Source organism: Lepidochelys kempii, chromosome 8, assembly GCF_965140265.1.
Source record: "Lepidochelys kempii isolate rLepKem1 chromosome 8, rLepKem1.hap2, whole genome shotgun sequence".
Classification (NCBI taxonomy): Eukaryota; Metazoa; Chordata; order Testudines; family Cheloniidae; genus Lepidochelys; species Lepidochelys kempii.
In genome coordinates, this window is record NC_133263.1 from 53,077,266 (window position 1) to 53,100,065 (window position 22,800).

Sequence of the window (22,800 nt, forward strand, 5' to 3'; positions counted from 1 at the left end):
GACAGTGCACCAGCGCTGGGAGCCACACTCCCAGCACTGGGAGCTACTCCCCTTGTGAGGGTGGTTTTTTTTTATTTTTATTTTATTTTAGAACTCTCTCCCAGTGCTGGTGCCGTGACTACACAGCACTTTAATGTTGCTAGTGAAGACATACCCTTAAACAGATCTTTTCTTCCAACTCTTTACAAGATATTTGAGTTAAACAGCTGTTAAACCAAAGATTTTTGTCAGAGTTTGAATATAAATAATTTGCTGTCAATTAACCATGCTTTACTTCCTCATACTGGCTCTCTAGTCATCCATAGAGACTTCCAGAAAAAAAAATACTTAAATTTCTTATGTTTAAAAAAAAAAAAAGAGTGTATGGAATGTCTCTTCTTCCAGGGCTTTCAGACCTTTCTACATCAGAAAGAGCAACACCCAGTACACCGCCTTTGCAGGCCATCTTTAAAACAAAGCAGCAAACAGATACCCATGCTCCATCACTATCAGTCTCCTTCCCCCTTTCTGTGAATTGATCAAAAATGGCTTTGTGCAGAAAGATTTGGTGGAAGCACACCACCTTGCCCAGGAAGAGCCTGTGTGCTGCAAACAGGTGGCTTTGCCCGTCTGCTTGGCACAGTGCCGCTGAGCATACTGAAGCTCAATGAAGCACAGAGGCAGGCAACCATCGGAGCCAGGAGACACTTGCAACAGTTACTGTTTAAGTCAAGGCCCTCTTGCCCCAAGGGACCCATTTTCACGTAATCTATAATTATCTCTTCGCTTTAATCGCCTCATCACTTTGGAGGCTCTCCTGGGCACAGGAAGAGGAAAAGCTCATTAACTGAACCTTTTCTCCTCTCTCCAGCCACCCATAGCTTTTAATTGCTTGGTGTTGTTATTATCTATCAGTGCAACTGGGATCATTTTCATAAGAAAAGGTGGTGGGAGGAAGGGAGGTAGGCATGTGTCCCTGAGGTATGCACCACAGACAAACCTTTGCTTTCTCAATTATTTATGCCAGCTGAGGTTTTACAGTCTGAATAAATCCGTAACTGAAGTTTATTCTGAAGAGTCAGGTTTTCTCTGGGGAGGTGTTGCCCACTTGCCCGCACACTAGTGTGCTGTCCTCAGAGAGCATTCCGGATGTAATAAGACATGTGTCATCCAATTCCCCCACCCCTCACAAAAATGCACGTGCAATTTTGTAGATTAGCAGCATTGTAGGATGAGGAGCAGCAGTTTAAAACCCAAACAGTGGCTGCCATTTAACACTATCATTTCTCTCTGTGACAGGGGACCATCCTTTGCTAGCTTAGTATTTGAAAATCAACTCAAGCCGGGGGGGCGGGGGGGGTTGAGGCCACAAGTGGGTGCAGTAAAACCTAGAGCAAACCAACAAAAATGTCAGTTCAATAGCCTTAAAACCATAATCTCATTACAAGTAACATTTGTCATATGAAAAGGGCTGTATCTAAAACAACACTAAGTTTAAAAAAAACCCCAAAGCCTGCCTAAATTTGTGGGTGTTTTGTTTCTGGCTCTTATTTGCAATAGGGCTGTGCATGCTGCAGCTTGCTTGGTTTTCTCCAATCAGAGGAGTTCTTTCAGAGGAAATTTATAGCCCAACATTTGTGTGAGTGACAGACGACTGAGCTGCATCCATTCTGCATGCGCACACATCATACCAGTAAGAGCCCTTAATTCCCAGCGAACCAAGAACAGTCTAATTGTGATCCTTATTTCTACAGTTTTATGATCAGTTAAGATGAACGCATTCCCAAAGAAGAAAACACACACTCTTAAATCACTGGGATGTTTTCAAAATCCATTATTGTGAATAAATAGCAACTTTACAAGTCTATAGTGGAAGCAACTCTTTAAAATTCTGCAGGCCTTTGTGTCTGACCACATGCAGTGACCTCTGGTATTTTCTGCCAAAACAGTTCATTTGTCTCTCAGAACAACTAATCAATTCCAGAGCCCATCAATCATTCCAGTTTTGCCCTAGTGTGGTCTAGCTCTGTGGGGGCCAGATGGCTGCCTCTCTTTGGGGGATTAATAAAATTTTGATGGTTTATGTGGCATCAGATGGACTACGAAGCATGATGGGGACTATCAAATCTTTGCACAGGAGAAGGCAGGGATAAGAAAGTGTAGCCCATCATTTGCTGACATCTTAGTTCTTGCTCTATGTCCAGTTCCTAACCTTATACCTTACACCATTAAATCAGGGCCTCCTAGGAAGTACATAGAGCTCAGAAGTCCCCTTTCCCTCAGAACATGCCAGGTGGGGATTTTTGTTAGAAAAGGGCGTCCTTCTTAAATATCCCTCGCTATAATCCAAATTTTACTTGGTTCACAAATTATTTAGTGTTATCCAACTTGTATTTCTAATTTAATTTATTCAGAAATGATTAATCAGGAAACTGAAACCTGAGAAAACCAATGCTCAAGAAACACATCTGAGACAAAGTTAAGTTGCCTGCCTGCACAACTATGAGGAACTATTTATTTTAAATGAAAAAAAGTAGCCACACAACAGCATTAAATTATTTTCAGATTCCTGGCCAGTCTCTGCAATGAAAACGCTTCCACTTACCTGATGCTGGGAATATAAGATGTAAATTTTTTTTGATGATATAGAATAATATCAAACACAGCAAAAATTTATAGTGATTATTTGCAGTTCTACAGTATTTTTGATGTGGTCCCTCATTTTGTATCTTACATAAAAGATTTTTTGCTGGTGACAGGTAAACTTACCTCAGTGTTTATTAACCAAGCTTCTGAAGCTTCAATTGCAACTGTTTGTGGACAAATGAGTTCAATTTTGTACTAGTAATGAGAGTTTAGAAAACAGAAGATGGGAATAATGCTTGTGTTATATGAAACAGAAAACATCACAATCACGATATTATTTCACAGGATTTGGAATCTCAGAAAATTTAAAATCCCTCATTCAAGAGGAAACTTCAAGTTCTACCACGATTCAACAATGGATGTTATTTTTCTATAATGCCCAAAGTGTGCTGGGCAATTTACAAACAAAGAAAAGGAGACACAGTTCCTACCCCGGGGGTTTGTGATCTCAACAATGTAGTGTGGCAGCAACTGTTCTACACCGGGGGAGGAGGGGGCACTCCTGCTCATTATTGACGTGATTATTAATGCCCCCTCCAGGAGGACAATATCACCCCCAAAAAGATAAAAGCTAAGCCTTAGTGCAAGAAACCTACTTTTGTTATTAAGTGCTGATTCACATACATATAAATACATTATTTAATTGAATCAGTTTCTAAACTGATCTAAATAAACGAATGCAATTTCCTTGTGTGGACATTCTTAAATCGGTTTAGAAACTGGATGAGTTAAATCAGTTGATATTTGTATATGTAGTCTTGGCCTAATATTTTTCTGTTTTTCCATTCTGCCTCAAATCCTCCCGTTGAGGAAAATCACTGAGAAAGCTGTAAGAAACCAACACCTCAACTCTTCTAGCTTCCTACATCCCTGTCTGACTTTAGTCCTGGACAGGACAAGGCAATTGCATATTGGCCAACATTTTCAAACTTGAGTGCCTAAAACTAGACACCTGATTCCACACTAGGCACTTAAATGTGGATTTAGATGCACTCCTTTAAATACTCAATTTTGAAAACACTGGCTTTATTTCTTTTGCTGATGACCTTCTGTTGATGTACAATAGTCCATGATGATTCTGTTAGATCTTTCAACAGCTTCTTACACAGCTGATCACAAAGTGCTGTTGATTTGTCTTCAACTCCTTTTAGCAGCAGATGGGTGTGACAGGTTCGGTCACAGAGACCTCCTTGGGACTGTCACCTGATGTGTTGAGACTACCTCCGAGCCCATGTTCTCTGCCAGTTTGGGCCTCCAGAACCCTGCCTTGTTGAGCCAGGCATGCCAGTTTGCTCCAACACAGACCCAGGGTCTGAACCACGCGCCCCAAAGCTGCAGACTTAACTGAAAACAACTTAAGAAGTGCTCCTGTCTCCAGCACCAGACACTCAGCTCCCAATGGGATCCAAACCTCAAATTAATCCATTTTACTCTGTATAAAGGTTATAAAGGGTAAACTCAAATTGTCCACCCTCTATAACACTGACAGAGAGATATGCACAGCTGTTTGCTCCCCCAGGTATTACTTACTTACTCTGGGTTAATTAATAAGCAAAAGTGATTTTATTAAGTATAAAAAGTAGGATTTAAGTGGTTCCAAGTAATAACAGACAGAACAAAGTAAATTACCAAGCAAAATAAAACAAAACACACAAGTCTAAGCCTAATACATTAAGAAACTGATTACAGATAGGTTTCAGAGTAACAGCCGTGTTAGTCTGTATTCACAAAAAGAAAAGGAGTACTTGTGGCACCTTAGAGACTAACCAATTTATTTGAGCATAAGCTTTCGTGAGCTACAGCTCACTTCGTTGGATGCATACTGTGGAAAGATAAAATCTCACCCTGAGAGATGTTCCAATAAGCTTATTTCACAGACTGGACTCCTTCCTAGTCTGGGCCCTATCCTTTTCCCTGGTACATTTCTTGTTAGCTCCAGCTCAGATGGTAACTAGGGGATTTCTCATGACTGGAACCTCCTTTGTTCTGTTCCACCCCCTTATATAGCTTTGGCACAAGGCAGGAATCTTTTGTCTCTCTGGATCCACATCCCTCCTTCTAAATGGAAAAGCACCAGGTTTATGATGGATTCCAGTACCAGATGACATAGTCACACATCCTGTGAGACCCCGCCAAGCCTTCATTCTTCCGGGCCTGACTCACAAGAAGGCTTGCAAGTAAGCAGAGCCATTTACAACCAGTTGTCGTAGTTGATGGGAGCCATCAAGATTCCAAACCACCATTAATGGCCCACACCTTGCATAATTACAATAGGACCTCAGAGTTATATTTTATATTTCTAGTTTCAGATACAAGAATGATACATTTATACAAATAGGATGACCACACTCAGTAGATTATAAGTTTTGTAATGATACCTTACAAGACATCTTCTTCATGAAGCATATTCCAGTTACATTATATTCACACTCATTAGCATATTTTCATAAAATCACATGGAGTGCAATGTCACAATGGGATTGATTTATTGTTGCTCCATTCATTTCTTCATGAGAAGACCCAAATGGTTGTGACAGGCAACTGCTCGTTTTCCCGTATGGCTATCGCATGCAGGCGTCTATAGGTTTCAGGGGTACTGGCTTGAAGCAGGAATAACCATCCAATACATGGTTTCCGCTTTCAGTGCTGCAACTATAAAAACTGTTCCAGCACTCCTGAAAGGTTCCATTTATTACTCAGTTTCTGGTCAATGAGTATATGGATGCTGCTTGGCAAGATGGTGAGGTTTGGGGCTTCAGAGCCATTTGCTTATTATATTCAGCTCCACGTCTGTCTTCTCATTAAATCTGGATTCCTTTCTTTTCCAAGCATGCTAGTGAAGTTAGGGTCCTGGATGAAGGCTAGATGGCTTGTCTGGATAGATCTGAAGATAGAGGGGATACTGGTGGCAGAGTAGGTTGATTTAAATCACTTTAAATCCCAAATTTTAATCATGATTTAAATCAGCAAGCAGGATACCTTGATTTAAAATAACCAATTAAAATCTTGTTTTGCATTTATACTTTTTAGCTATTTTCCTAAAGAAAAGTTGATTCTCATTACCTTTGGTAACCATTAAAACATGTTTTTGATAGCCTGAACCAGTCTTGTACCATCTGCATTTGACCCTGGAGACTGCAACTTTTCATCTCTATTCTGGTTTCCTGGCACCATTCAAAAGCTTCTCAAAGGGCAGAATGCAGTACCTGCCTCTTAAGTAAACAACTGCATTCTCCACTGGTACCCAGTCTGTTTCCAGGTACAAGTCTAGATACTGGTTATGTAAGAAGCACTGACTTTGGTATTTGGCTAGCTCAGAGCTTGCCTTTCCCCTATATCTTTTGCAGCAGTTGAATTCTAGGGAGCAAATGGTAGGACATTCTGAAATTTTTTGCTTTTTGTGGCTAGCCAGAAACTAAGTTTGGTGAGAGTTATATTGTGGTGATGATGATGGATTCAAAAAAAGCATATTCTACATGAGGTGATTTTTTTCATATGTTAGGACTCTGCAAATACTTACATATGTGCTTATCTTTGAGCATCTGACTAGCCCTACCAAAGTTAATGGGACTAATTTATGTGCTTAAATTAAATTTGTGCTTAAGTATTTGCTAGATCAGGGCATTAAATTGTTCTTTTCCCCCATACAACTCCACAACCAGTTACAGCTCTTCCACAATAGGTTTGTGTGTCTTGCACTGAGAACCACCACATTATCTGCACATAGTTGCCTATGCAACTGAACACTGCAAAGAAATTACTGTCTTTGGTGTGCAATAGGAAAATACAAGTTTCACCATACTGTATAATGGCATTCACATTTTAAAAACAGGGCTGGTGACTGAACATTTGACTCTATGGCAAGACATCAGAATCTATATCTAGGAGCATTCATGGAACAGAATCTAGAAAATTAACAGAATGTATTTTGATTCTTCCCCTTCCCATACAAGGTGTCCTAAAAAAAACAACAACCCCCAAACCCCCAACCACTCAACTTCTCGGGCAAGGTAATTCTACCCAGTATCCAGCATCAACCCCACTTTACTGTGTCACCTTGATACAAATCAGTGGTCAAGCTTCCATGTCTTCACTTGCCTAGTATGCCACTGCCATCTTTCTTAGGCCTGGTCTATGCAGAGTTTTTGTATCAGTATAACTATGTCACTTAGGAGAATGCAATATAATTGCATTATTGCAATCCTATAATTGCACTAGGTACAATCCCTAGTGTGATGTTGCTAAACTGGTATGCATGTGGTTGTACCAAGATAATTTATGCCCATATGCAAAGGGAAATAAGATGCATAGGTAGGAGCACACATGTACCAGTATAACTATGTCCACACTTGGAGCTGTACCACTTTATACCAGTATAATTAAAATGGTACAACTTGTGTGTGCAAGAAATAAAAATATTCTGTAGAAGGTCAGCAAGAACACTCAGAAAGCACAATCATTAGCACACTGCTTAGTATTATTAGATGTACTGCAGAAAATGTTTGCAGGGTAAATTTTATATTTGAAAAATATTTATTGTTGCATTTATTTGTAAATTCTATGTGAATGACGTACTCTGGGGGGGGGGGGGGGGATGACACAAAAAACCCACTGCTCCATGTGTACCAAAAAGAGACTTAGACTACAGTAACTCCTCACTTAAAGTCGTCCTGGGAAACGTTTCGTTGCTGATCAATTAGGGAACATGCTCATTTATAGTTGCGCAATGCTCCCTTATAACGTCGTCATTTGGCAGCCGCTTGCTTTGTCCACTGCTTGCAGGAAGAGCAGCCCGTTGGAGCTAGCTGGTGGGGGCTTGGAACCAGGGTGGACCCGCAGCCCCCCTGTCAGCTCTCCGCTGCCCTAAGTTCCCTGTGTGGCAGCCGCCCAGGAGACTATCAATTGCCAGGCAGTTCAGCTGTCCCTCCCCCCACTGCCATGTGCTGCTCCTGCCCTCTGCCTTAGAGCTGCTCCCAGGAGCCTGCTGCTTGCTGTGCAGGGGCGGGGAAGAGGGGGATTAATGTCAGGGTGCCCCCCCCCTCAGGGCATCCCCCTTACCCCATCTCCATAGAGTGTGTGTTGGGGGGGAAGACAACAGGACTCAGGACGGAGGGAGCTTGCTGGCAACAGCTGCTCTCTCAACTTTCTGATCTACTTAAAAAGGCAGTGTACATAGAGTGGGGTCAGGATACTTAAAGGGGCAATGCACATCTCTCTCTCTCACACAGGGTGTCTCTCTCTGTCTGCCATGCTGTCTCCCCTCCCTCCATTCATGTTGCCTTGTAGAGTGTGAGGCTACATGAACAACGTATTAACCCCTGAGGGCTCAGCTAAGTGCTAGTTCATCATTTAGCAGTAAGGCATTCCCTGGGAAATACCCCACCATCTTCCACCCTCTGATTTCACCACCTCAACCAAGCTTCACAATCATCATCGCTGTGTACAGTATTAAACTGTTTATTTAAAACTTATACTGTGTGTGTGTGTGTGTGTGAGATACAGTATTTTGTCTGGTGAAAAAAATTTCCCTGGAACCTAACTCTCCCCCCCGCCCCTACATTAATTCTTATGGGGAAATTGGATTCACTTAACATCGTTTCACGTACAGTTGCATTTTTCAGGAACATAACTACAATGTTAAGCGAGGAGTTACTGTACTTAAACCAACTAGAATTATACTATACTTGGTGAACTATACTTGTTCACTATACTACTATACTTGGTGAACAACAAGAATAAGAGGGGAGAATAAGAAAAGCACTAATCCATGCAGCCTACTATGCTGACAGGATTATGGAGTTAAACCTACTTGAAGCTTAACACCCAGCATTGACTAGGTGGTTTCAGATTCTAATGTGCCACTGTGGCTCAATGAGTAGCATTTTTATCTCTAGGTCAGGTGGTCATGAGTTCAAGGACCTGGGTTCAGACCTAATGTTGCCAGAACAAGACAGTTTGCTGGCATCTAGAAGTGCTATTCTTCAGATGATATGCAAACCAAGATCACATCTGTCCATCTTTGGTGAATGTCCAAATGGAAGTTAAAGATCTGTTGGCCCTTTCTGAAAAGAATACAGAGATAACCCTGAAGTCCAGCTTTTCCATTTCTCAGTAAAATAGGATGCAATGCCCAAGGAAGTGTTTGAACTACTGCCAGTGTTTGCTTGTTCAAACACAGTACTATCAATATCCAGCTCAGTGTCTTGTACAGCACTTTGGAATCATCCATTTATGATTTATTTTCCATTGCAAGTCACACAAATGCCATGTTACACTTAAACACTTTAGGATACTTCCCACTGAGTCTGGGATATTTTAGAAAGTCAAAGTTCACTTATATTTTGATTTCCTGAGATCAAAATGATGGAATATGCACAACAAAACAGAAAGAGAAAACACATATAACCACATGCTTGCAATATGAGAGAGCAAACACCACTGTAGGAACATTTAATTTTGCATTTGCTGACTTTTTTCTGGTTTACCCTGAATTTTAATGTTTCAGTCTCATCTATTTTGCATTTAATTTTCTTTTATATTTTAGTTCAGAAGTATCTTAGTTGTCAAACAGCAACCATTCTTGCTTGACTGCATTTTTGCTATGCAAGCTGGAGAGGGAAAAAATTAAATTTAATACAAGACAGGGCTTCCCAATGAAGCTGTATAGTGTCTGCTTATGGAACCTTAATTGCTATACACAAACTCAGTATTATTCAAAGAAATAATTGTATTTTAAAAAACACTTTTTTGGATAACTACTGATACACAATTCAAGAGGGCAATTGGTGTTTAACAGCAAGAAAGAAGACATTGTCCCCTTCCTATATCTCCCTGAGAGTACCTGGGAGCAATACAGACAGTTATTAATGACTATGGACCTGAAAAGTTCTTTTCTGTTTTTTATTATCCTGCTGGAGTTGCCACCACACTTGTTTGATGTTAAAGAAAAATTCTTAGAAAAATTAAAGTAAGTTAAACTGAAAACATATCAGTGCTAAAAGACCAGACGAGATAGTCACCTGATGGTTTCTTCCTGATACAGCGAGCTGACAACTGGGCCTCCAAACCCAGTTTTTCCTTCCTTTCCTCTCTTCTCTGGTGTCTGAAAGAAAAAATTGGTAGAGTGACATGGCTTTCAGACTCAGTCTGTTTCATGCTGTCACTTTGTTTTTTAAGGGCATGGAGGGGAATGATTCTTTAGGATCCTTCCTCTCACTTCCCTACAATCATGCTCAAATGCTTCACATATCTGTTACATCTCAGGGCTCCAAAAATCAATCAATGCTATTCTGAGCACAGTCCAGAGGGAGTCTCCAGAGAGGCACAACAAGGCACCTTCTCTCTCCCTCCCTCCTCACAAGAACGAGTCCACTGCCTGCACAGTGCGCTCAGTCTCGGCCGCTTAGGACCAAAGTGCTAATCCTTTGGGAGGCAGCATAATGTCATGTTACTAGACTGAAAAGCTCACCTTTATTAATCTATTTAATATAGATTTACATTAAATTTTATAATGGGTTGCATTTCCAAGTGATTTACTCCAAAGAACTCTAGGATTCTCAATGATTTCTACCATGACAGAAAAGAACAATTAGAATACTGACGAGTCCGGTGGGGAAGTGAGGAAACAGACTGACAGAGCGAGATGGGTACCCAGAAGTCACTTACTACAGGAGAGGCCCAACAAGGAAAATAACAGCACACCACTGGCCAGCACGTACAACCTCCAGCTTTAACATTTCCAGCACATCATTAATGATCTACAACCTATCCTGGAAAATGATCCCTCACTCTCAGAGACCTTGGGAGGCAGGCCAGTCCTCGCTTACAGACAGCCCCCCAAGCTGAAGCAAATACTCGCCAGCAAATACTCACTACACATCACACCACAGAAACACTAACCCAGGAACCAATCCCTGTAACAAACCCCGTTGCCTACTCTGTCCCCAGATTTACTCTAGCAACACCATCAGAGGACCCAACCACAACAGCCACACCATCAGGAGCTCATTCACCTGCATATCTATCAATATGCCATCATGTGCCAGCCATGCCCCTCTGCCATGCACATTGGCTAAACCGGACAGTCTCTACATAAAAAAATAAATGGACACAAATCAGACATCAGGAATGGTAACATACAAAAACCAGTAGGAGAACACTTCAATCACTCTGGACATTCAACAACAGATTTAAAAGTAGCCATCCTTCAACAACAAAACAAAAAAGCTTATGCCCAAATAAATCTGTTAGTCTTTAAGTCTCTAAATCTGTTAGTGCCACCGGACTCCTTGTTGTTTTTGTGGATACAGACTAACACAGCTCCCCTTTGATAATTAGAATACTGATAGCTCAATATATAGTCTATGGCCTACACTTCAAAAATGACTAGTGATTTTGGGTACCCAATTTTAGACACTTTGAAGTAGCCTGATTTTCAAAAGGTTCTCTGAAAATCAGGTCCTTTTAGAGGCCATAGAACCGCATCCACCCACTCCTGTAATGGACCCTTAACCTCTGGCTGAGTTACTGTAGTCCTCAAATCATTAAAGATTTCAAGTTACAGAGAATCTACCATTTACACTAGTTTAAACCTGCAATTGACCTGTACTCCATGCTGCAGAAGGCGGTGAAAACCCCCCATGGTCTCTGGCAATCTGACCCATGGGAAAATTCCTTCTGACCCCAAATATGGCGATCGGTTAGACCCCGAGTATGTGGGCAAGACCCACCAGGAAAATACCTGGGAAAGAATTCTCTGTAGTAACTCAAAGCCCTCCCCAGCTAGTGTCCCATCACTGGCCATTGGATATATTTGCTGTTAGTAGTCAATCGGCTACATGCCACTGTAGGAGTCTCATCATACCATCCCCTCCATAAACTTATCAAGCTCAGTCTTGAAGCCAGTTAGGTTTTTTTGCCCCCACTGAAGTTCCAGAACTTCACTCCTCTGATGGTTAGAAACCTTCACCTACTTTCGAGCCTAAACTTGTTGATGGCCAGTTTATAACCATTTGTTTTTGTGTCCTCATTGGCACTTAATTTAATAACTCTGCTTTCTCTCTGGTATTTATCCCTCTGATGTATTTATAAAGAGCAATCATATCTCCCCTCAGCCTTCTTTTGGTTAGGCTAACCAAGCCACACTCTTTGAGCCTCCTCTCCTAAGGTAGGTTTTCCATTCCTCAGATCATCCTAGTAGTCCTCCTCTGTACCTGTTCCAAATTCAATTCATCTTTCTGAAACACGAGAGACCAGGACTGCACACAGTATTCCAGATGGGTTCTCACCACTGCCCTGTGTAATGCTATTAATACTTCCCTGTCTCTACTGGAAATACCTTGCCTGATGCATCCTAGAACTTCATTAGCCTTTTTCATGGCCGCATCATATTGGTAGGTCACAGTCATCTTGTGATCAACAAATACACTTAAGTCTTTCTCTTCCTCTGTCATTTCCAATTGATACATCCCCAGCTTACAGCAAAAATTCTTGTTGTTAGTCCCTAAATGCATGACCTTTCACTTTGTACTATTAAATTTTATCCCGTTTACAAGGTCATCCAGATCTTCTTGTATGATATTTTGGTCTTCCTCTGTATTGGCAAAACCACCTAACTTTGTGTCATCCGCAAATTTTATTAGCGCACATTCACTTTTTGTGCCACGGTCAGTAATAAAAATGTTAAATAAAATTGGTCCCAAGACCGGTCCCTGAGGAACTCCACTAATAACCTGCCTCCAGCCTGACAGTTCATCTTTCAGTATGACCTCTTGTAGTCTCTCCTTTAAGCAGTTCCTTATACACCTTTCAATTTTCATATTAATCCCCATTTTCTCCAATTTAACTAATAATTTCCCATGTGGAACTGTATCAAATGTCTTACTGAGATCCGGGTAGATTAGATCTACTGCATTTCCTTTGTCTAAAAAATCAGTTATCTTCTCAAAGAAGGAGATCAAGTTGGTCTGGCACAATCTACCTTTTGCAAAACCATGTTGTATTTTACCCCAATTACCATTAAGCTCTATGTCCTTAACTACTTCCTCTTTCAAAATTTGTTCCAAGACCTTGCATACAATTGAGGTCAAACTAACAGGCCCTGTAGTTTCTCAGATCATGTTTTTTCCATTTCTTAAAAAACAGGAACTATATTAGCAATTCTCCAGTCATCGGGTGCAACGCCTGAGTTTACAGATTCATTTACAGACACAGGCCTAGAATACCCCTGGTCAGGGTTCTATTTGCTACCCAAGATCCATAAACCTGGAAATTCTGGACGCCCCACCATCTCAGGCTTTGGCACCTTGACAGCAGGATTATCTGGCTATGTGGACTCTCTCCTCAGGCCCTACGCTACCAGCACTCCCAGCTACACCACTGACTTCCTGAGGAAACTACAATCCATCGGTGATCTTCCAGAAAACACCATCCTGGCCACTATGGATGTAGAAGCCCTCTACACCAACATTCCACACAAAGATGGACTACAGGCTATCAGGAACAGTATCCCCAATAATGTCATGGCAAACCTGGTGGCTGACCTTTGTGACTTTGTCCTCAACCACAACTATTTCACATTTGGGGACAATATATACCTTCAAGTCAGCGGCACTGCTATGGGTACCCGCATGGCCTCACAGTATGCCAACATTTTTATGGCCGACTTAGAACAACGCTTCCTTAGCTCTCGTCCCCTAACGCCCCTACTCTACTTGCACTACATTGATGACATCTTCATCGTCTGGACCCATGGAAAAGAAGCCCTTGAGGAATTCCACCATGATTTCAACAATTTCCATCCCAACATCAACCTCAGCCTAGACCAATACACACAAGCAATCCATTTCCTGGACACTACTGTGCTAATAAGCGATGGTCACATAACCACCACCCTATACCGAAAACCTACTGACTGCTGTACTTACCTACATGCCTCCAGCTTCCATCTAGGACACACCACAGGATCCATCGTCTATAGCCAAGCTCTAAGATACAACCGCATTTGCTCTAATCCTTCAGACAGAGACAAACACCTACAAAATCTCTATCAAGCATTCTTAAAACTACAATACCCACCTGCTGAAGTGAAAAAACTGACGGACAGAGCCAGAAGCATACCCAGAAGTCACCTACTACAGGACAGGCCCAACAAAGAAAATAACAGAATGCCACTAGCTGTCACCTTCAGCCCACAACTAAAACTTCCCCAGCACATCATCAAAGATTTACAACCTATCCTGAAAAATGATCCCTCACTCTCACAGATCTTGGGAGACAGACCAGTCCTCGCATACAGACAGCCCCAGAACCTGAAGCAAATACTCTCCAGCAACCACACACCAAAAACACTAACCCAGGAACCTATCGTTGCAACAAAGCCCGATGCCAACTCTGTCCACATATTTATTCAAGTGACACCATCATAGGACCTAATCACATTAGCCATGCCATCAGGGGCTCATTCACCTGCACATCTACCAATATGCCATCACGTGCCAGCAAAGCCCCTCTGCCATGTACTTTGGCCAAACCGGACAGTCTCTACGCAAAAGAATAAATGGACACAAATCTGACATCAGGAATCAGAACATTCAAAAACCGGTAGGAAAACACTTCAACCTCTCTGGCCACTCAGTAACAGATTTAAAGGTGGCAATTTTGCAACAGAAAAGCTTCAAAAACAGATTCTAACGAGAAACTGCTGAGCTTGAATTAATATGCAAACTAGATACCATTAACTTGGGTTTGAATAGAGACTGGGAGTGGCTGGGTCATTACGCATATTGAGTCTATTTCCCCATGTTAAGTATCCTCACGCCTTCTTGTCAACTGTCTAAATGGGCCATCTTGATGATCACTACAAAAGTTTTTTTTCCTGCTGATAATAGCTCATCTTAATTAATTAGCCTCTTACTCCACCTTTTCATGTTCTCTGTATGTATGTTAGATATATCGATATATATATATATCTTCTTACTACATGTGCCATTCTATGCATCCAATAAAGTGGGCTGTAGCCCACGAAAGCTTATGCTCAAATAAATGTGTTAGTCTCCAAGGTGCCACAAGTATTCCTGGTCTTTTTATTAAAAAATAAAAATTCTGAAACACAAAGGTTTCCTTACCTCTACCGCTACCAGCACCTGACATTATTTGAAATGAAATTTTAAAAAATCTAATTGACTTTTAATTATATGTTTACTCTCTGCATTTCTCTCAACACAGACTAGTCAGTAACTCCCCGCTTAATGTTGTAGTTATGTTCCTGAAAAATCCTACTTTAAGCGAAATGATGTTAAGCGAATCCAATTTCCCCATAAGAATTAATGTAAATGGTGGGGTTAGGTTCCAGGGAAAAAAATTTTGCCAGACAAAATACATATTATATATATACATACATACATATACACACACACACAGTATGTGTTTAAAACAAACACAGCAATGATGCTTGTGAAACTTGGTTGAGGTGGTGGAGTCAGACGGTAGGATATTTCCCAGGGAATGCCTTACTGATAAATAATGAACTAGCACTTGGCTGAGCCCTCAAGGGTTAACACATTGTTGTTAATATACCCTCACACTCTAGAAGGCAACACCAATGGAGGGAGCGTGGCAGAGAGAGACAGACACACACACCCTGTGTGAGAGAGAGAGACAGGCATTGCCCCTTTGCGTATGCTGATCCCACTCTAAGTTCTCTGCCTTTTTAAGTAGATCAGCAAGTTGAGGCAGCAGCTGCTGCCAGCACGCTCCCTCCATCCTAAGCCCTGTCGTGTGTCCCCCCCGCTCTATGGAGAAGGGGTAAAGGAGCAGGGAGAGGGGAACACCATGACATTAGCACCCCTCTTCCACCCCCACCCCCCCCTTAGACAGCAAGCAGGAGGCTCACTCCAAGGCAGAGGGCAGGAGCAGCACATGGCAGTGGGGGGAGGGACAGCTGAACTGCCCGGCAATTGATAGCATGCTGGGTGGATGCCGCACAGGGGACTTAGGGGAGCGGGGAACTGATAGGGGGGCTGTGGGTCCACCCTGGTTCCAAGCCCCCACCAGCTAGCTCCAATGGGCTGTTCTTTCTGCAAACAGTGGACAAAGCCGGTGGCTGCCAAACAACGTTATAAGGGAGCATTGCGCAACTTTAAACGAGCATGTTCCCTAATTCGTCAGCAACTTAACAACAAGAAGTGAGGAGTTAGTGTAAATGGCAAGGAAGCATTTCCATTGGCTTTTGGTTTGTAAAAGGCTATTTTCACTAAACTTACATTTTGGGTCAAATTTCACTCAACATTAAGCTAACTCCCACTTATATGAATAGTCCCATTAATGGTAAGAGGAAGTTGCACCATTATTCCTCGAATTTCTAATATGGAGAAAACACTGCAGAGTGAACACATACAATTAACAAACGGAAGCTTCTCTGATTTTCACTACAGATGTTCAAGAGACATTTTCTCCTAAATTCTTTCCTGTCATTTGTTATCCAGCTACAGCTGTCATCATGTTTGCACATTGTTAAAAACTGCCTAGCCAATGTATTGTACACACATATAGTAAGTGACAGTCTCTGCCTGAAAGGTGTTTTAACACTGTGTGTAAGCCCAAGTCCTGGTATGAGGCTAGACCCTCCGACATTCTAGACCAGACATGAGAATGCTACTAACAAGGGACACTAATCTGTACAGCATTTACTATCCATTGTTTTAAAAAGGACAAAAATTTAAATTTTTTAAAGTGTTTTTAATTTTTAAAGTGTTCCAAATTCAGAATAAACCACAAAACTCTTAGCTCCCAGTACTCCAATGTCAACATGGTATCTAGAAACCTGCACCCTGGAAGAGTTATAAGAAACCAGCTACACAATCAGTATGTTTAAGATTATTTATATTTCTCTGTTGGTGGCATTTGTTCCTGCTTAGTAAGTAGTGATCATTATAATGTATTTTGCCAATCCTTTTTATGGCCTCAGTTCAGCAGGGCACTTAAGCATGTACCCAACTTTCACACATATAGATAGTTCCATTGATTTTAATGGGAATACTTGTTTTAAAGCAAAAAGAACAAGGAGTACTTGTAGCATCTCAGAGACTAACAATGACAGCCCACGAAAGCTTACGCTCAAATAAATTTGTTAGTCTCTAACGTGCCACAAGTACTCCTTGTTCTTTTTGCTGATACAGACTAACACGGCTACCACTCTGAAACTTGTGTTTAAGGTTACTCTCATGCTTAAGAACCTTGCTGAACCATGGTATTATTTTCTTAAGGCTGGCTCTGAAGTACGGAATTCTGCTACCTTCCTTTAATATGTTTCACAAAGATATATTCCCTCTGGACTTGTAAAGTTTTAAAGGATTGGTACATAAAACACGGTGGTGTTAATGATTATCCTTGTTCCAAGATAGCTAGAGGGCTGTTCACCCTCCATGGACTGGTTTAACGTGCAAACACAGTTGAATGACTAGTCCTTTTTTAAACACATTTTTCTTATCCAATTGTGCAAATAACTAATAAAATTTAAGAATGCATTTTAGACCACGGTTTGCAATGTTCCATATGGGAGGTGATCTTATTTTGTAATCATTAATTATCTTCAGTACCACAGTCCTAGCAGATCCTCTCTTCTTCTATGCTCCCCTAACTGCTGCTTGAAGAGTATTTACTTTTGCTGTTACCATTTATCACTTCATCCCTTTTCTATTCTAATTACCATACCAGTATGGGGTTCCCCCCTTAATAGTTGTAAGAGTCCCTGAGTCCAGTTTTGCAAACCATTTTCCATCTTTCTCTGAAGTGTTGTTTGATGCTTTGTATGAAGGAAGAAGCTACACAAACGTATATTGCTTTTTGAGGGGGAGGCGGGGGGGGGAAATCTGTGAATACCTAGTAACTACAAAATAACATGAAATGTGCATTAATATGTTCTCTCTCTCTGTCCCAAATTGTAAACCCCATTATTTATTCTGGATTCTCAAGTGTCAACAACATTACAATAAGAAAAACACATATGAAGATGAAAACTTTCATTCACATTTAAAAACATTCACCCAAGATATGTGTGTGTGTGTGTGTGTGTGTGTGAGATGAAAATTGGTCAGGAGGATCTTGTCATAATCGTAAATTAAAGTATACAGTGCTGTTTCTGCAAGGATCTCCATCACCAGCACACCTTAAATCTGGTCTTTGACCAAAGAATATAGCTGGCTTTGGTGATTCAGTGGAAGGTAGCTTCAAAATCATGGAATCTGAGTAGGGGCTCTGAAAACTATTGTATGTCAAGCAGTGCTCCCCAGAATTAGAATAGCAAGGTGACACAAAACATCATTTCCCCAAATGGAAAGATCTTTACAGCAAAACGCCCCTCTTAAAAAGTCTTCCACACAAAACCTTGTATCCATATACCATCCAATTACTTCCACACTAATAAGGATGAAAATTAATTTCAACTCATCTGCTAAATTAGTGCAAGAGCCATTTCTACAACGAGATGCATAAAAGACAGCAATCATTTGTCCATGTTTTTCGGAAGGAATCAAGAAAAAAAAAAAAAAAGTGACTCCTATAGCAGGTTTGCTTCTTTCCACAAAGCTTTTCTGCTTACTGCAGTCACACTCACAAAACGCTTTAGAAAACACATGATCTTTTTACAAATTATGCCTTAGAAAATTCCTTGGGCCAAATGAATTACATTTGCAACCCCAGAGAAGCCAATGGAGTTATACCACAGATTAATTTGGCACAAAGGGTAGCAATTCATCAGGAAACTAAATTGTAAAGGCTTTCTTATACATGTGAGAGTTAGAGCCTCAATTTGTTTAAGTTTATTCCTAGAATAGTTTGGGAAGTAGGGACAAACCAATATGTAGCCCAAAAATATTCAGTGCATAACTCATGAACTTTATTTGTCCCTTCATATCACATGAAGGAAAAAGTATATGAACCATATATGAAGGTAAAAAACTAAGGAAGAGTCCTACCCAGAGTACTTAAACATAGTTCTATTCTGCACAGAGATAAAAACAGCACTTTGGGGTTCCATATTTATTGTCTCTAGATTTCTAAAAAATATATGCTGAGTTTGCAAAAAAAAAAAAAAAAAAAGTTTTTTTCCTGACTGACAGCTCTATTACCAAGATGGGTTCTTTTTATTCTACACATCACAGCCTTCCTGACAACGCTGTACCCCCGGCCATTATCTCTCACTATCTCCCATGGAAGCCAATGAGATTTACACAATTCAAACTTTGTGCATTGGTAATTTTTTCATGTATGAAGCACTACAGGTATATATGGAACTATACAGTTATTTAAAAGATAACATGGTCCCAGACCTAGAAAGCCTGCAATCTAAATTCCATCCAGACAAAAAATCCCCACAACAGTTGGAAACAGGTCATGACCACAAAAGCCATAATGAGTGGAACAGCAATACAATAAAGGGATGGAAAGGTGGGGAGATTGTTACACTTGAGTTAGTAGTTAAAAAGATATGGGAAATATGAGAGTTTGAAACAGCAAAGGAGAAAGCTTAGCAGACAGCACTTGTGTCACAAGCATGGAGGGGGGCACAGAGAGGAGACAAAAGAGATGCTTTTGGGGTGCACTGAAATTTACACTTTCATTCTGAACTCTTGTACATTGCTCCCTAGCTGCCTTAAGTATCTGCCTTAGCTTTGAATTCAGTTTCGCCTTCACGTCTTGGCAAGTCAAAGGACAGCTCAAGCTGGATTCTTTCTGCCGTTTGCACCTGCCTGCATCTCTCCAAACCAGCAAGGCGCTTTGTGCTACAACAGGGATTGATTCCCAAGGTAGGGAAAGCAGTGTTCTCATGGCCACCTTCCCTCCAGGTTCCTTTACTGATGGGCAGCACTGAGTTCCTACAGGGACTCCACTGGAGCCCTTTTGGCAGAAGCTATAGCACAGCTTCTCCGAATCAGCACATCCACCACTCACCCTTTCAATGCAACACTCTCCTCCTGGAAAGTGTTTAATTTATGCACGTGTTAAAAGAGGTTATACATCCCCTGCCCCACATGGCATGTACACACACGGCCATCCTTAACTCCACTAAGCAGATAAACTATCACCGTAGAACACGTGCTAAGTATCAAGAAATCCAGAAGCAAAGCAAGTGCTTTCTTGGACCATAAAGACAGCAACCTGTCCTCATTCTTCCCTCAGTACACTGTATTGGTCAATAAAAGACCAGCTTGATTCAAGGGGCAATCAGACCTTGACTGGCTGTCACTGATGATGCTTTTCCAGAGGACTGCAGGCCTGACAGTCTCATTCTGAATGGAATGGAAATATAAGGACTAATATTTGCTAACATCATCAATTCATTTTTCTCTACTCCCCCTTACTCCTTTATATGTGATGTCAAGATGTATACCTTTACATTGTTGTCAGCCATAAAAGAGGTGTCATGTGTCCCAGTTCAGAGGTTAACATACGACAGACACATTAAAAACCCCGTCAAACACCTCACTGACAATTTCAGCTCCATCTTCTCTTCAAAGAGACAGCAGCTCAAACCCAGTTAAAAGCTTCAACAACATGAAAGTCTAATCATGATTGAAAGATGAGAGCTAAAGAGTATGGCTTTATCTAGGGCTGTCAATTAATCGCAGTTAACTCGTGATTAACTCAAAAAATTAATCATGATTAATCGCAGTTTTAATCGCACTGTTAAACAATGGAATACCAATTGAAATTTAGTAAATATTGTGGACTTTTTTCTACATTTTCAAATCTATTGATTTCAATTACAACACAGAATACAAAGTGTACACTGTTCACTTCATATTATTTTTATTACAAATATTTGCACTGTAAAAATGATAAACAAAAGAAATAGCGTACACCTCATACAAGTACTGTAATGCAATCTCTATCGTGAAAGTGCAACTTACAAATGTAGATTTTTTTTGTTACATAACTGCACTCAAAACCAAAACAAACTTACAGCCTGTAAGTGCACTCAGTCCTACTTCTTATTCAGCCAATTGCTAAGACAAACAAGTTTGTTTACATTTACGGGAGATAATGCTGCCCACTTCTGATTTACATCACCTGAAAGTGAGAACAGGAGTTTGCATGGCACTTTTGTAGCCAGTCTTGCAAGGTATTTAAGTACCAGATATGCTAAACATTCATATGCCCCTTCATGCTTCCGCCACCATTCCAGAGGACATGCTTCCATGCTGATGATGCTTGTTAGAAAAATGCATTAATTAAATTTTGACTGAACTCCTTGGGGGAGAATAATATGTCTCCTGCTCTTTTACACCTGCATTCTGCCATGAATTTCATATTATAGCAGTCTCAGATGATGACCCAGCACACGTTGTTTGTTTTAAGAACACTTTCATGCAGATTTGACAAAAGGCAAAGAAGATACCAATGTAAGATTTCAAAAGACAGCTACAGCCCTCGACCCAAAGTTTAAGAATCTGAAGTGCCTTCCAAAACCTGAGAGGCATGAGGTGTGGAGCATGCTTTCAGAAGTCTTAAAAAAGCAACACTTTGATGCAGAAACTTCAGAACCTGAAGCACCAAAAAAGAAAATCAACCTTTTGCCGGTAGCATCCGACTCAGATGATGAAAGTGAACATGCATCAATCTGCACTGCTTTGGACAGTTATCAAGCAGAACCCATCATCAGCAAAGACACGTGTCCTTTGGAATGGTGGTTGAAGATGAAGGGACATATGAATCTTTAGCACTTCTGGCACGTAATTATCTTGCGGCACCGGCTACAACAGTGCCATGCGAACTCCTGTTCTCACTTTCAGGTGACATTACAAACAAGAAGTGGGGAGCATTATCTCCTGCAAATGTAAACAAACTTGTTTGTCTGAGTGACTGGCTGAACAAGAAGTAGGACTGAGTGGACTTGTAGGCTCTAAAGTTTTACATTGTTTTATTTTTTAATGCAGGTTTTTTGGTACATAATTCTACATTTGTAAATTCATCTTACATGATAAAGAGATTGCATTACAGTACTTGTATGAGGTGAATTGAAAAATACTCTCTCTTTTGTTTTTTACAACACAAATATTTGTAATAAAAAATAAATAAAAAGTGATCACTGTACTCTTTGTATTCTGTGTTGTAACTGAAATCAATATTTGAAAATATAGAAAATATTCACAAATATTTAAATAAATGGTATTCTATTATTGTTTAACAATGTGATTAATCATGATTAATTTTTTTAATCGCTTGACAGCCCTAGTTTTATCATGCTAAGCATTCTGTAAAAGGAAGAACAAATTACATATTACACAGACATACATAGAGTCTGTCTGAGGGGCCCTGGATTTCAGAGCTTACTTTCTCCCTGAAAAAACATCCATTTGCTGACTTTAAGAGCACGCAATAAAGCTCACTTATCTTTCTGAGCTTTTGGAGAGTGGGATAAGAGTTAGTGTCTTCCAGCAGAATATGGGGTAGTGTTAAGTGGTAATTCTTTGTTGGTCAACCCTAGTTACAGGGCGAGGATAAACTGCTGGGATTTGTTATTTTTGTGTGGATTAAACAAAAAAAATCATCAATAGAGCTGAGAGTTTGGGATAAGCACTTTTTATTTGGATGTACATTTTTAAAAGAACAAAAAACAGACATACACACATAACAAGGTGGTAGTTTCTAGGGCTCTATACAGGAATTCAGGTGCCTTCTGCTGACTCAGGGTAAACTCAAATGTAAACTCTCCATAAAGATGCAAAATAATTGCTGCTCAACCACTCTGAGGTTAGATTGAACCTCACTGGGCACAACTCATCTAGGAGTAAAAGAGGGGTCAGAGCCTTTCTCTGAGACTGGAATAGGGACAGAGAAATCCTAGCAATAGCCTAGGTTAGGGAGAAAGCTTTGGCTCAAGTTTATTTACTTTTATTGTAATCTGAGCTACTTGTAAAGCCACATCCCAGGAAGGAGTTAATGCTATGGTCTAACCTTTGTTCAGGACACAAGGGGAACTCTGCCTGCTCACAACACATATGTATAATATGTATGTACATATACATACCTCAGCGTAAGGGGAACAGACTAGATGACCCCTCCAGGTCCCTTTCAGCCCTACATTTATATGACTGTGGTGGTGATAAATTGCATTTAGCATGTGCCTTTGATTGCCTCACCTGCACTCTACCCAGTAATATGTCTCCACCACAA

General features: G+C 40.7%; 1 protein-coding gene across 5 annotated transcripts in view; it reads right to left on the reverse strand.

Annotated features, from left to right (window-relative positions):
• ACBD6 (acyl-CoA binding domain containing 6) overlaps positions 1-22,800 on the reverse strand; it is a 149,435-nt gene that overhangs the window by 88,208 nt on the left and 38,427 nt on the right. For all 5 annotated transcript variants that reach the window (XM_073356570.1, XM_073356573.1, XM_073356575.1 and 2 more), the window contains one exon: positions 9,645-9,727. In XM_073356570.1, coding sequence (XP_073212671.1) covers positions 9,645-9,727 — 83 coding nt within the window. The remainder of the gene's footprint in view (positions 1-9,644; positions 9,728-22,800) is intronic.